This window comes from Orycteropus afer, unplaced genomic scaffold (assembly GCF_000298275.1).
Source record: "Orycteropus afer afer isolate SDZICR_OR568_19922 unplaced genomic scaffold, OryAfe1.0 scaffold00244, whole genome shotgun sequence".
Lineage (NCBI taxonomy): Eukaryota > Metazoa > Chordata > Mammalia > Tubulidentata > Orycteropodidae > Orycteropus > Orycteropus afer.
In genome coordinates, this window is record NW_006921831.1 from 2,933,033 (window position 1) to 2,947,332 (window position 14,300).

Here is a 14,300-nt window from a genome sequence, read left to right on the forward strand (position 1 = left end):
AAGGAGAGAGAGAGGAAGACAGAGGGAGGGGAGACAGGAAGGGGGAGAGAGAGGGGGGAGAGACGGAGGGAGGGGAGACAGGAAGGAAGAGACGGAGGGGGAGAGACAGATGAGAGACAGAGTGAGGAGAGACAGGGGAGGGGAGAGACAAAAGGAGGGGGAGACAGAGGGAGGGGAGAAGGAGGAGAGACAGAGGAAGGGGGAGAGAGGAGCAGAGAGACAGAGGGAGGGGGCAGACCAGGCCGAAGGGTGGCCGCTGACTCAGCCTTTGAATCTTAGTGGTAGGTGTGTGTCCTTTTACTGCACACTTCTTTCTCCTTTTTGTAGTAAAATTTTCATTGAAAAGTAAAAAAAAAAACAACAGTTAAGGACATCTGTCACCAGAAGTCATCACAAAGGAAGTGACAATCCAGATCCCAGTTAGGAGATAACATTTGTCAAACATCTAAGGGACATGTGATCTTTACCCCGAAACACCTAAACATCCCCATGAATCAGTAAGAAAAAAGCACATGATTCGATATAAAAAGGGCAAAAAAAAAAAAAAATCCCACAGCAGAGAAGGAAACAGACCCGGTCAATAAACATGAAAACCCAGTGAATAAAACCGGAAGCACACATTCAAACCAGACCGCGGCGTCTTACACCTGCTCGGTGGACAACATGTGAGAAGGTGTGGGCATTCAAGGGAAAACCCACTGCCCATGCCCTGCTGGTGGGGTGCACACTGGGACCCCCTCGGGAGGACAGCCCTACACTGCCGGTCAGGGTGCGTGCATAGCCGGCACTCAGCAGCCCCTCTGATGCAGAGCCCGCGTCTCCCTGCGACCTCACCTACCACAGAGCACAGCCTGGCCCTGTCTGCTCACGACTGCTGGTCTGAGTTCATGTCACAGCTGTCAGTCTGTCCCTTTGTGGTGACTCCATGTTGCTGTGGGGCTGGAGGCTGTGCTGCTGGTGTTTCAAAGACAAGCAGGGTCCCCTGTGGCAGACAGGCTTCAGCAGAGCTTCTGACTAAGAGACTCGGAAGGAAGGGCTGGAGATGAGGTTTGGAAAATTTGCCCGCGCCAATGCTCTGGGCCCCTTAGCAGGGGCTTGACATCAGGGAGTGACACCGGTTGCAGCCGTTGATTCTGATCCTCATGGGAACAATCCATTGGGCTTGGGCCAGTGAGGCCTTTGTTTCCAACCTGTTCAGGCTGCTGAGAACGCAGAGGCCCCCTGGGAGGCACAGTCCTATCGCCTTGCTTCCAGATCGCATGAACACTGGCACCTGCCCATCTGTTGTCCACAGAGACCTTGACCCGTCCCCATCCACAGAACACTGTGAGGAGGGGATGTGGAGAGAGGATGGGGTCATTGCTCGGTTACATGCCACGCATAGCAGAGCATGGGCAGGAAACCCTATGAAAATGTAGGGTCATGCTGTCTCTGTGAAGTTCCCCTCTGGGGGACAGTGAACTTGGGAGGCTACCTCCATGGCAAAGGGCAAATGGCTGCACCCGGGATTACCTTCCCCAGAGAAGGAGGTGGAGTCCCGGGTGGAGCACACGGTGCACATGCTCAGCTGCTCACCAAAGGACTGGGGGTTCGAGTCCACCCCAAGGTTCCTCGGAAGAAAGACCTGACAATTGTCTGAACACTCAGCCACTGAAGACCCCATGGAGTGAAGTCCTACTGTGCCATCCAGGGGACCGCCAGGAGACGGGGTTGACTGGACATTGACTGGTGAGGACGTGGCCGAGCGCCTTGGGGAGGGACCAGACCACTTCTGAATGTCTGGAGCAGGATCCAGAACAAGAGAAGGTGTCCGGGTAGCCTGGGGCTCCATGCGGCAGGTCATGGCACTTGGTTGTCATACCAGGGTCTCCGATTCTGGCAGCACCCTGGCCCACGGGAGAGCACAGAGCCAGTCCAAGACGTGAGGCACAGCCACCCTCTGCTTGGCAAGGGGCTCTGCTCCCTTAGAGACACAGTGTCTGGCTTCCCTGTCTATGTGACTAGCCGTGACCTATTGCCCATCATGGACTGGGTGTCATCTGGTCCCCTGGACCATGAAGCTGGGTCAGCCCAGGAGCACTCCGTCATCAAGTGAAACGCTGTAACTGGACTCTCGTGAGGGCCTTGTGACCCCGTCCATGTCAAAGAATATTGGGTAGACCATGGCTTTCCAGAAGAACAAGCAAACCTGTCCTGGAAGAAGTATAGCCAGAATGCTCCCCCCTGAAGAGAATGGCCAGAGTGAATCTCTCGTACTTTGGCCCCTGTCTTGATCCTCTGGTGCTGCTATGACAGAAATACCACAGGTGGCTTTAACAAAAAGGACTTTATTCTCTTGCAGTTTAGGGGGCTGGGAGTCTGACTGCAGAGTACAGCTCTGGAGGCTGGGTGAAGGCCCCTCGACCTTGGGCGTCAGCTCTGCCTCTTATCCATGCAGCTGGAGGCATCTCCTAACTCAGGCAGCTGCTGGCTGCTGAGGCGAGGTACCCAAGGTTGGCAGGTAAAACAGCACAGTCCCAAGATCAGCAGGCAACATGGCAGGTCACTGATGGCTCGGCCAAATGCAGGATCTAGATGTGCCAAGAAACTCGAGACCTTTCTCAAAGCTTCTCCTTATGTCCTAGAAGCAGGTCACACCCCAAAATCAACTACTTGGGTGCTCACAGCCGATTCTACCATGGAGGTGATTACAGTCTCCTTGTGGGGAACAACTACATCCACCTGCCCAGCTACTCAAAGTCCCGGCCCACACAACCTTAACCCCCACGGCCGTGTTGTCAGAAGGGACCGCTCCCTGGCTTGGCAAAGTAGGGGGTCAGCAGGAAAGAGGAGGACCCTCAACAAGGTGGGCTGACACGGTGGCTGCACCAACGGCTCACAGCGATGACAGTGAGGACGGTGCAGGACCAGGAGCTGTTGCTGTTGCTCACAGGGTGGCTGTGAGTCAGGGCCGACAGCGGCGCCAAGCAACAGCAACCCTGTGGCAGACAAACCCCTCTTCCCCGTGTCCCAGAACGTGCCCGGTGGAGCCCTTAGCAAAGCGGACATGGTGACGTGTGGAAGCCACCCACGGGCCCAACCACGTGGTCTTCCCCTTGTGGAGGACCCGCAGGCACCAGTACAGTGGCACCCAGTCTGTCAGCAGCAGTGCTCGATTTAGAGACCAGCCTGCTACCTGTGGAACTCAGAAGAGCCTGACAGTCCTGCCCCCTGTCAGCCACGTGGGCGTGCTGGCCTAGGCTAGGTCAGGTTGTGTCCCACCCGGCACTGTGGATTTTGAGGGAGTGATGAAACACTCAGGGTTAAGTGGCGCTGACCCACCACAAAAGGGGCCTGAATGTCTGTGGTGGGCAGAATTCCTAAGGGATGCCTCGAAATGTCCTGCCCTCACCCCTGGAGCCTGTGGGTACGTCACTGCCACGGTGATGCTATGTCACAGGGCACAGCGACCTGAAGACAGACACACGGGTGGACCTGATGGAGTCTTGAGTCCCTAAATGCACAGCGCTGCCTCTGGCCGGGGGCAGAAGGAAAAGTCCAAGGGGTTGGCTGTGGTACCGGGACTGGACACATTGCTGGTTTGAAGGTGGAGGAGGCCCCACTTGCAGTCTTCAGGAGCAAAGAATGACCCCAGGTGATGGTCAGCATGGAAAGGGAACTTTAGTCCTGTGACCGTAGGTGTTAGGGGTTGAATTGTGTTCCCCCAGTGTGTGTGTGGTCTCAGCCCTTACACCTGTGGATGTACAGGTGGGTGCTGCTTTCCGTCCACAGTATGTCTGTGAAGCAGGACGGTATGGGATTTGGACGTTGTGTGAACAGCATCTCACACACAGGACAGACAGGCCGGACAGTTGCCGGGTGGGCCCGGGACGGCTGCCGGCCCTGCCTGGTTGCCACCCAGTGTCTGAGAGCTATGGCCAGTGCCCCCGCCCGCCCCCGGGTGCCTCCCAGCCGCTGCTCTGCCAGCCCCTCCCTTCCTTCCTCTCTGCCTTCCTCCCCTCTCCCCCTTGGGCTTTAAGCCCTGCCAGCCCCTCCTACCCTCCTCCGTCTCCACTTTTCCTCCTCCCCTGGCCGTCTGTCCTCCTTTTATGGCCGGCACAGCCCAGCGGCCACCACCATGGGCCGGGTGTGACGTGCAGGGCGCCTGGGCTGAGTGGGGCACCGCCTGGGGGACATTCCCCTCAGCGGTTCAGTGATGTTGACACAGTCCCTGCCTGAGGCAAGTGCAGTGAGACAGGCAGCCCTGGATGGGCACTGGGCCCTCCTCCCCAAGCCACTTCAGTGCCGGGGCAGAGGGGGGACCCAGAGAGCAAAGGAGACAGCTTGCGCCTCCGGCTCTCCGCACTCAGGGAAGCACTTGCACCAGCTTCCAGTTGCCCGTCGGGATCTCTGAACTGCACGGGATCCCTGTGGGGCCACGGTGCGTATGCGGTCCGACTTTACCCCCACAGACAGTAAGTCATGCTAAGGGATACCTGTCTGCCATTAGGGAAGGGCGTTTGGGTTTTCCTGTTACGTTGATGAAGCCATTCAGTGTGGGGTGGGCCCGAACCCTAATTGCCCAGAGTGACACCGTGAAGCCGTGAGCCTGGAGCCCACGGCCCAGCCTTGTTTTCCTAGTTCTCGAACGTCTCACCACTTTTCTTTCGTCTGTTTCAGGGGAGCATTGTGCTTTCCTTCCGGGACAAGTCTCCGCCTCCCACAGGTTTCGGCTCTCACAGTGTCCCCTGGGTGCCAGGGGCAGCGCAGACACAGAGACGAGTCAGAACGCCCAGGAGGAACTGCCCACGGACGGAGGGGGCAGACGTGTCCACAAGCCCAGGAACTGCGAGGAATGCTGGGGGTACGGCAAAGCTGAGAGGGGCGTGAGAGGAGCACCCCGAGAGCCGCACACGGCCTCGGGACTGCTGGCCTCCTGAGCCGCGAGGAGGTCACGTGTTTGTCGAAGCCCGGTGTGTGGTATTTCTGTTACGCGGCACTAGGTAGCTGAGACCACGGAGCTGACTCTGTGCACCTGTGAGTGGGTTCCTCCCCAGAGCCTCCCAGAGACAAGGTGTAGCCCACACTCGGGTTTAGGCTTCGTGAGTCTCGGAGCAGAAAACTGCACGGAGCCTGACTTCTGACCCACAGAACCGTGAGCTCCCAAACTGTAGAGCTAAGCCTGCAGTCGTGTGCCATCACCCAAGACAACGAGTGCAGACGTGTCGCGCCGTGGCCTCGAAGGCGGCGGGTCAGTCGGAGATCCCACCAGTTTCACTGGTGTTAGCTCCTGCAGACTAGCTCTCTCTGTCCTCACTCATTTCCAGGCTTGTTCCCATGGATTCTGGGAATGATGCTTCCAAAAACCAAACCAAACTCACTGCCGTTGAGTTGGAGTCAACTCATAGTGACCCCATCTTGGGTTTCTGAGGTGGTATCTCTATGGAAGTAGATTGCCCAGTCTTCCTTCCGAGGAGTGGCTGGTGGGTTTGAACTGCCAGCCTTCTGGTTAGCAGTCAAGTGCCTTAGGTACTAGCCACCAGAGCTCTTCAGAATGCTGCTTATTCATCCATTTATTTCAAAGGGAGCCTGTTTCTGTGTCTGGGTCGTCTCCCTTCCTTGTCCCACCACAGACACCCAAGAAAGCCCTCAGAGGGCTCGCCTTTGGGCTCCTGTGAGGGTTGATGGGGCTTCTTCACGTCTGTGGGCTGACAGGTGGTGGGACGTCCGGTGTGATGGAGGACCTTTACGTCTCTGCATGGACAGGTGGCAGGACAGGTCTTGAAAGAGAACCTCAGTTGTGTTCACAAAGCCCAGGGCTGCTGGCATGTCCGCTTTGACCCAGACGGTCATCAAGAGCCTGTGTTTCTGAATGGTGCTGAAGGTTGGGGCCACCCTTGGAGTATCTGGAGACACTGGGCTCCCGGGGCCGTCGGTGACGGGCTCTGAGAAGTAGGGAGAAGGGATTGTGTGCCCATCCCTTCCCCCGATGGCCCCCACAGGATGCCCAGAGGCAGAGTGGCTAGGTGGAGAGCATGGAGGGCCAGGAAGGGCCCCTTGGCTGCTGGCTGGGGTCTTCCTAGGCTCCCTGTGTGTGAAGAGCACTGGTGTCCCCCAGAACCAGAGACCTTGGCCCGGGCTGCCGTCTGGGGAGTTGTAGCTGAGCAAAGGTAAGTTTAGGCTCCCTGCTGGTGTGGTGGCTAAGCACTCAGCTGCTAACTGCAAGGTAGGCAGTTGAACGCACGCAGCGGCTCCATGGGAGGAAAGCTTGCCAGCTTGGAAACCCTATGAGACAGCTCTCCTCTGTCCTCTAGGGACACTGGGAGTCAGAATCGACTTGAGGGCAGTGGCTGAGAGGTGTCGTATGTGGGCCATAATGGAGGCCATGCAGACTGGTACCTGCCCAGCTGTCCTGACCACACTTCAGTGGGACCACACACCCACAAAGTGCCTCCTCTAGGCCCTGGGGTCCCATCTGGGCTGGAAGACGTGAAGAAGGGGTATATCCGGGCAGGAGGGGTGGATGCTGCCTGGTAGGTGATGGCCTGGGTGCCAGGAACCCAGGGGGTGGGGCGGGCCAGGGCCTACCTCGGTGTCAGGGTGTATGTGCCTCGGCGGTCCAAGCTGCAGCCGGAGCGAATGGCCGCCCAAAGGAAGGAGCTGAGCAGCAGGGCGTACACCTAGGAGGGGGGCCTCACAGAGGCCAGGAGAGGGGTGAGCATCCCCCCCGGGAGAGGGGCTTGCCACCCCCCGGAGACCGCTGGACACTATGGGGCTTGGAAGGAGCTCACCCACCAGGCCACCTCCCTGGGTCTCTGGCCTTCTCCTCCCTCTGACCGGCCCTCCCCTTCTGGGATGTGGGCATGGAGGTGGAGGGGGAAGGAGATGGGGAGGGCAATGGTACCGTGAGGACGAGGCTGAGGCTGGCCAGGGCAGTGGCAACTCTCAGGTGTGTCTTTAAGAAGCTCCTGAGCCCCTGCAGGCAGTCCTGGGAAGAGAGGGTGTACGTGGCAGCCTGGCCGGCCAAATGTGGGGTGAGGGAAAGACGGAATGGGGCAGTCCCAACAAAGCCATCCCGGACAAACACCACAGACAGGCGCCCCAGGCCCAGCTCCCAGCTTTCCCTGAGGTGTCTGTGGTGGGCCACACATCTAGTTCCCAGGCAGGTGGTCCCAGCGCTCCCCCAGGGCCAGGACACAGCCTTAGCAAGAGGGTGTCAGCTGTGGAGACCACTGGTGGACAGGCCAGCCTGAAGGGATCCTGGGGTCCTCGAGTATCTGGTGCACCCTGTGTCCCGGTGTCCACACAGCTTCTGTCTCTGACCCACGCTCAGGTGGGCTCTGGTTTCAGGGAGGACATGGGCCTTTGGGAGCAGGATGAGGCAGGACTCGGCCATGTCCGGGAGTCTCGGGCCTGCCTCTGAGGGCGTGGGGCCTGTGTGTCTCCCCATCCGTCCATTCATCCGTCCATCCTGCAGGCCTGAGCCCTTCCACCTCTCTGTCACCTCCACCCCAGCCCTGGCTCTCACCTGGGATGGGGACCTACTGCTGCTCCTTGGACATACGGGCTCCTGCCTCCTGGGGGCACCAGGCCCCCTGCTTTGTCCCAGGTGGGGACAGTGCTGGCCACTGTCTTGGGCAGTGCCTGGCTGGGCCGGCCTGGGGGCTCCCGTGGGAAAACAGACTCTGACCAGCCCCCCTTCCCTCCACACTTGAAGTGAACACCACGCTTCCTCTTGGGAGGCAGACTGGGGACAGACAGACAGATGGACACTGGGGCTGGTGTCCCTCCAGTTCAAGTTCTAGGGCAGCCAGAATTCACGCCACCCTCCTGTGCCCCATCACCCCCTTCCATCCCGGGGGTGCACAAAATGGAGCTCACGCCCTGTGATGGAGGACCCCTGGGTGCCACAGAGCAGGCCCTCCTGGCTCTCAGCCCCTCCCAGCCCAGGCCCCCCCATCACACCCCTGTACTGGCTGCCTCCATCTTGGCCTGACGAGCTGTGCGCGTCCCTCCGGCCTGTTCTTGGAGGGATGCCAGTGGCCTCTTGCAGAGAGACCGAGAGACCGAGAGGTTTGTTTCCAGGACAGCAGGGGGAGGAGAGGCGGCCTTGGCCAGCCGGGTAGGTGGGTGGGAGAGGAGGTGGGAGGAGGGGAGGGCCCAGCTGTCTCAGGAAGAAGGTATGTATGTCCCTGCCTTTGTTCCACCCCAACACCTCACAGCACCTTCTGCCCTGCTGACCCCCCAGCTCCTTGTTCCCTCCTGGGACTCCCAACCGCATCCGTGGGATGCCTGCCCTCCCCCCAGGCAGCACTGACCACCCCTGCTGTGGGGGCCATCAAACACCCTCTGGCTCCCTCCTGCTTCTGTGTCTCAGGAGGCTTTGGAGAGTGAGGGTGAGGCTTAAGTCGGCAGGCTCCCCAGCCCGGCCTTAGGAAGCTGAGCTGGGCTTGTGGGAAGGAGTAAGCAAAGGGCTGTGGGGCTTTCGGACCCAGCCCGGTGCCCCAGGCACGTCACACACAATAACCTCTCTCTCCAGACCCCTCTGGGTCCTCCTCCAATCCCCTTGCTGGGGAGACGCACAGTGGGGGACATTCCTGGGTCTTGGGTGAGGCCCCGGGGTGCCCAGCTGCCCCTGTCTCCCTGCCATCCCCTCTGCCCCTCCCCATACCGGCCTCACCTCTCTCCCGGCCAGCTCCCCCGGACACAGCCCTGCCTCTTCGCTGTGCATTCGCCCGAAAGGAGAGCGCTTTCCGCAGCACTGTAACTGCAAGGACACACGGGCGGGGGGGGGGGGTTGGCACCGAGACCCCCGCAGGGGGACAGGTGGTTTGGAAACTGAGGCAGGGAGCAGGGAGCCCCAGCTGGTGGAGGCCAGCTGGAGACAGGGCTGGGCTCAGGGAAGGCTCTGGGCAGCAGAGCAGTGATGTCCCACCCCTGTCTGCCTGGGGCCTTCCCCGTACAAGGGCCCAGTAAGCCCACCCAGCCCCATGGTGCCGCTCACCTAGTGAGAACCAGACAGACACACACAGCCCAGTGATGACTGTGGGGCCCGACTCCCAGCCCTGGGCGCAGTGCAGAGCCTGCTCCACAGTGTTCCCCGGGCTGGGACCGTCCGGAGCCTGATTGCGCGCCTTCCTCCCGAACACTCTCCTTCGGCACTGGGCCCTGCCCAGGACAGGGAAGAGGCCTCTGACCTTCTGTCCTGTCCACAAGGTGCCTGTGTCCTGGGACCCTGTTTCGAGTCTGGCCCTGGGCCTGGGGGTGTGTGCACGGCTACCCTGCCCGTCCGTCCTCTGGGTCAGGGCATAGAGGCTGGTGGGCCCCCGATCCCTCCCCGTGCTCCCCTCCCCGCCCCCATCGTGCTCCTTGTCCATCTCCCATCACACTTCCGCTCCCCTCCTCCCGCCCCTGCCTGCAACACACCGTGTCCTGGATGGCTGCCAGCTCCTGGCCCTGGGTGCTAGCCGGGCTGCGGACCGCCTGCTCGTACACCAGGTCATATGTGTCCAGCACGGCATCTTCCACCTGCTCAGAAAGCAGGGCAGGTGGGAGAGCCGCTGAGCTGGCCGCCCTCCGAGGGGCTGTCCCTGCAGCCCCCTGGCTCCGGAGAGCCCTGAGGGTGACTCTGAGCCCCCAGCCCTGCTGTCCGCCCCATGTCTCCTACTACGGATCTGGCAATGGTGGTGTGCAGCCCAGGAGCAGCCAGGGGTCCCAGCGACCCTCTCAGTCTCCCCCAGAGACTCCCCAGCTGTGTTCCCAAAAGCCTGGGCAGCTGGGCCCCTGGCCAGGGACGCTGTGGCACCAGGGCCAGCCCTGCACAGGCAGGCGCCTTGGGGGCTGGCCATGAGGACAGAGGGGCCTGGCTGAGCTGTGCCCTGGCCTTTGCTGCCCCCACCTGTTTCTCCCCTCGCCCAGCCCCCCTTCCATGCCCTGCTCATGTTACTCCCACCCCAGCAGCAAGGCCCTCCCCCTGCCAAGTTACCCCTTCAGAGACAAGCTGGAGTCTCCCTTCCTCCAGGAAGGCCCCTTGCCTTCTCCAGGGGTCATTCGGCCAACATGGGATGAGGCCCTATTGAGCTCCCTGTCCTGAGACTAGCCCCCGCCCCCCAACTCTCTGATGCCTCCCTTCCCACCTCAGATCCCTGACCCCTTCTTCTCCTTCTTCCCCCACCCCATGCCCATACAGTAATGGGGGCTCGGGGGCTGCCCCAAAGGGCTGGGGAGGGAGGAGCTGATGACCCAGCCCACCCAGGAACTCACACCTCCCTCCCAAAAGGTGGAGAGCCCCCCCCCCCGGCCAGTTCCCACTGGCGCTGGGGCCCAGTCAGCAGCCTGGGGACTGATAGGCCCGCCCTCCCAAAGTCCTGGGGTCTCTCGGGGCCACATGGATGGTCCACCCCAGCATTGTTCCTGGCAGGAGTTAATCCTCAGAGTGGTTAGCAGAGTCGGGACACAGCTCTAGTTTCTCATCCCAACTCCGCCAGTCTCTTCCTCCCACCCACTGGGAGGTGGGCAGTGCCCTGGGCTGGCGGCCAAGGGCCCGGCTGGCCAAGCTGTGGGAGGGCCTGGGCTAGCGGCCTTCTCTCATACTCCATATAGAATGGGGTTATAGGGCCTGCCAGCCCACAGCGTAAAGACTAAAGCCTGCGGTGCTGCCCCCATGAAAGGAGGTCCTAGAGGGCATGAGGGTGGGGGCCCACGTGACCACGGCAGAGAGGCCAGCTCCGAATCCCCACCCCGGTGCATTCCCCACCTGCACGCCAGCTCCACAGTGTCTTCCCTTCCCCTCCTCTGCCACCCAGGCCAGGGAGGCGCACGGTACCCTGCCTCTGGGCAAGGGGTCTCATTAATCATAAGATCAGGTGACCCCACACTCCCTCTGCACTCTCGGCTGGGTGTCTCCCCCACACCCTTGGAGGCGGGGTGACAGGACGCAGAGTTCAGCAAAGCCCAGGATCCCCCGCTGGGCAATACGGAGGGCCAGACTGGAGCCCCTACCCTGGGCCTGGGCCCCTCATAGCCACCCTCAGCTGCCCCCACTAGGTCCTACAAGAGAACTGGGAGTGGGCCAGGAGGTCTCGGGGTTTCCAGGCCCTGACACCCTGGGTGTGCCCTGCTGGTGGCTGGTGTTCATTCAGCCTCATCAGGAGGAAAGGTAGCATAGGTGGGCCCCAGGGACTGTTGGAAGCAGGTGTGGATGGGGAGTGCCTAAAGGCCACCTGCAGCTCTGCCTACGTCTGCCCACAAGGTGGCTGGCAGGAAGTCAGGGAGGGAGGGCCTGGGGGTGGTGCCAGCTTAGAGAGGCTGGGAGAACAGGGGGTTCCTCCCCAGGCCCCCACCCTGCACGCCTCCCGGCTACAAGCTACTCAGGAAGGTGGCCTTTGCCTGAGCAGGCAAGCCTGAGGACCAGCGACGGCTGTGGTCGAGACCCGGCTGCAGCAAGACAGTAATGAACAGGGGGCCGCTGGATGCCCACGGCCTGGTCCCTGCGTCCATCGCCAGCTCGGCCCAGCGGTTGAGGCAGAAAACCTGGGGCCTGGGGGTGGCCTGGGCCGGGGGCGGCGGGGTCCTGGGCCTGGCGGATCCTTTTCTTCCCTGTTCTGTGGCCTCTCTGCAGCAGTTGCCCCAGAATATCCTCACATGACACTCTAGGACATCTTAGGGGACCCTGCTGTGGGGGCGTCGAGGGGAAATGAGGTGGGGCTCCAGGCTCTGCACTCCAGCTTCTGCCCAGGCAGCCTGCCTTGGCCTTTGCCACGCAGGGCTGCTTCAGGGACCTTGCGAAACCAGGGACCTGAGGCTGACAGACTGTTCGCTCAGGGCTGGCTCCCTGGCTGAGGGGCTTTGAGGGTGGGCCCTGGCCCGTGGCCCTAGGGGGCGTATGCAGACACCTCGTCCCACCTCCCCTGCCACCTGGCACCAAACATTGTCTCCTCCAAACTGGAGTCAGCTCCAAAGGACCCCTTGTCCCAGGGCCAACAGCACAGTGAGCAGCAGGCTGGGCCGGTGAGCAGCGGGCTGGGCCGGAAGCCCTTGGCCACTGGCTGCTCTCACATTAAAGCAGCCCCTAGGGCAGGGCCTGCATACTCCCCTCACGGTCAAGGACACCTAGGCCTGGGGAGATAGACAAGGACCCCAAGGGCCCACCACTGGGAGGCTGACTCAGTCTCCAATCCCAGCACCTGGACTTACACAGCCGGCATGCGCACAGGCCACCCATCCCTCCTGCAGCTGGGGAGGGGGCAGATGGCACCCACCAGACCACAGGCTTGGGGAAGAACCTGCCTCCCGCCCGGGGTCAGGCATGGGCCCCAAGACCACTGTGGGCCAGGCCAGGACGACTGGCTGGGAGGGGCTGGGAGGGGGGCTGGTCAGGGCCAGAGGAAACCCACGTGGGAGCCAGGGCTCTCCCTACCTCTGTCCATAAGAGCTGGCCCAGCCACCTCTGTCCTTTGGTCCCCACTAGGGCCCCTTCCCTCCCAGCTGGGGATCCCAGGCTCAGCTGTAAACACAGAGAGAGTGCCTGAGCAGGGAGGGTTGGGCCAGGGTGGGGGTCCCAGGGCAGCTAGACTGGCAGCTGTCTTTACTGGGGTCACCCACACAAGGGCCAGACTTGAATGTGTCAGAAGACCCCTCCTTGGGGAAAAGCAGCCTGAGGCTGGTCACCGGCTTGCCTCTCCAGGGACCAGCGACCGGCAGGGACTCCATTCCCTCCCAGGTCAAGGCACTGTCCTCAGTCACATGACAAGGGGAAGGTGGGCATTTTGGGGTGACGCCTGGGCCGGGACGGGGAAGAGGCAATGGGAGAAGCTGGCGGTCCCTGGCTGGCGTCTGCCCTGCAGACAGAGCCTGGCCTCTCTCAGGCTCACTGGGCTGCTTTCGATGCCAGACACAACCAAGACTCGGCCAGCTCTCAGTGAGGCTTAGCTGAAAAAGGAATGAATGAATGACTTCCCTCCTGCAGGGACCCAGCCCTCCCCTCACATCACCCCAGTCACCCCAGATGGAAACGCCAGTGTCCCTGGATGCCCCCATGCGGTCCTGGGGGTCAGCCGTCCCCGCCTGGCAGGTCAGCATCTAGGCGACCAAGACCAGGCACAGCTGCCATCCTGTGAGTGAGGCTGGGACACCCCGTGCCCTTGCCCTGTGGCCCCCTCCTCCTGCCAGGCCTTGGTCAGCACATTTCCTGGACACACTCCTCCCTGGCTGGACTCAGTCCCTCACCCAGCCCGGGCCTGCCCTCCCCCCGCCGTTCCTGCACGCTGGCTCCCAGGACGAGGGATGGGCTGAGGAGCTCAGGGAGTCCAGTGGATTCCCAGCAACGCCGCCTCCTTCCCCAGGGAGCTGCGCCTCCCAGCCCAGGACAGCACCCAGCCGCACCCACCCTCCGGCCTCTGCAGCCCCTCCCCACTCGTGCCCAGCCAGTGCCTGACCCCACAGGTGCACCTACCCCCCACACCCTCACTCCGTCTCTCCCCAGTAACAGGTGGGCGGATGAGCTCCCAGACCTCCGGCCCCCCATGCAGCTCGGGGGGGGCCCCCTGTGCGGGGTGGGGGCAGGGAGGCGCTCACCTGGGTGGGGTTGTGGAACCTCCAGAAGGCCACCTGCACCAGGATGCAGAACACCAGCGCGAAGCACAGGAAGGCCTGGGGAAGAGGGAGGGCAGGTCACCCCGGGCTGGCCCAGCAGGGCCTCGGCCTCCAGGGCTGTGCCCGGGTCCTCCGGCTTGAACTGTGTCTCCCAAAAGTAGGCTGAGGACCCAAACCCTGAAGCCGTTTGTCTGGGGAATGGGGTCTTTTTTTGGAGGCATGATCAGCTAAGTCCTAGTTCCTCCCTGGTGGTGACTTATGAAGAACAGACAGTGTGTGAAGACCCGGGTGCAAGCCACTGACACCAAGAGACACCCACAGCTGCAGGGGTTAAGGAGCCTGCGTGCTGCAAGCAATTTGCCATCAGCTGCTAACCTCAAGGTTGGCAGTTCGAACCCACTCAGCGGCCCTGAAAGGAGAGACCTTCTGTGACGATTACAGCCAGGAAACCCTATGGGGCAGTTCTGCCCGATGACACCTGGGGTTGCTGTGAGCTAGGGTCAACTCCTGACAGCTAACAACAACAGAAGCGAAAAATGACGAGGAAGGATCTTTCCATAGGCTGGGCAGAGAGAGGGGGCCCGAAACCCTGACCTCAGACTCCCAGCCTCCAGAACTGCCAGGGATGGGCACCCTCCAGCCACCTCCCCGGCCCTCCTGCTGCCCCAGGCCGCCAGGTTCAGGAGCGTGGCTGCCTCAGAGCGGCTGCCCCCTCTTCCCTCCCCTCT

General features: G+C 61.6%; 1 protein-coding gene across 1 annotated transcript in view; it reads right to left on the bottom strand.

The window, feature by feature from the left end:
• Positions 1-5,773: 5,773 nt before the first annotated feature.
• TSPAN32 (tetraspanin 32) overlaps positions 5,774-14,300 on the bottom strand; it is a 15,408-nt gene continuing 6,881 nt past the window's right edge. Inside the window, exons 4-9 of the mRNA XM_007949335.1 lie at positions 13,555-13,629; positions 9,406-9,507; positions 8,660-8,746; positions 6,884-6,967; positions 6,568-6,659; positions 5,774-5,924 (exon numbers count right to left, since the gene is read on the bottom strand). Coding sequence (XP_007947526.1) covers positions 5,774-5,924; positions 6,568-6,659; positions 6,884-6,967; positions 8,660-8,746; positions 9,406-9,507; positions 13,555-13,629 — 591 coding nt within the window. The remainder of the gene's footprint in view (positions 5,925-6,567; positions 6,660-6,883; positions 6,968-8,659; positions 8,747-9,405; positions 9,508-13,554; positions 13,630-14,300) is intronic.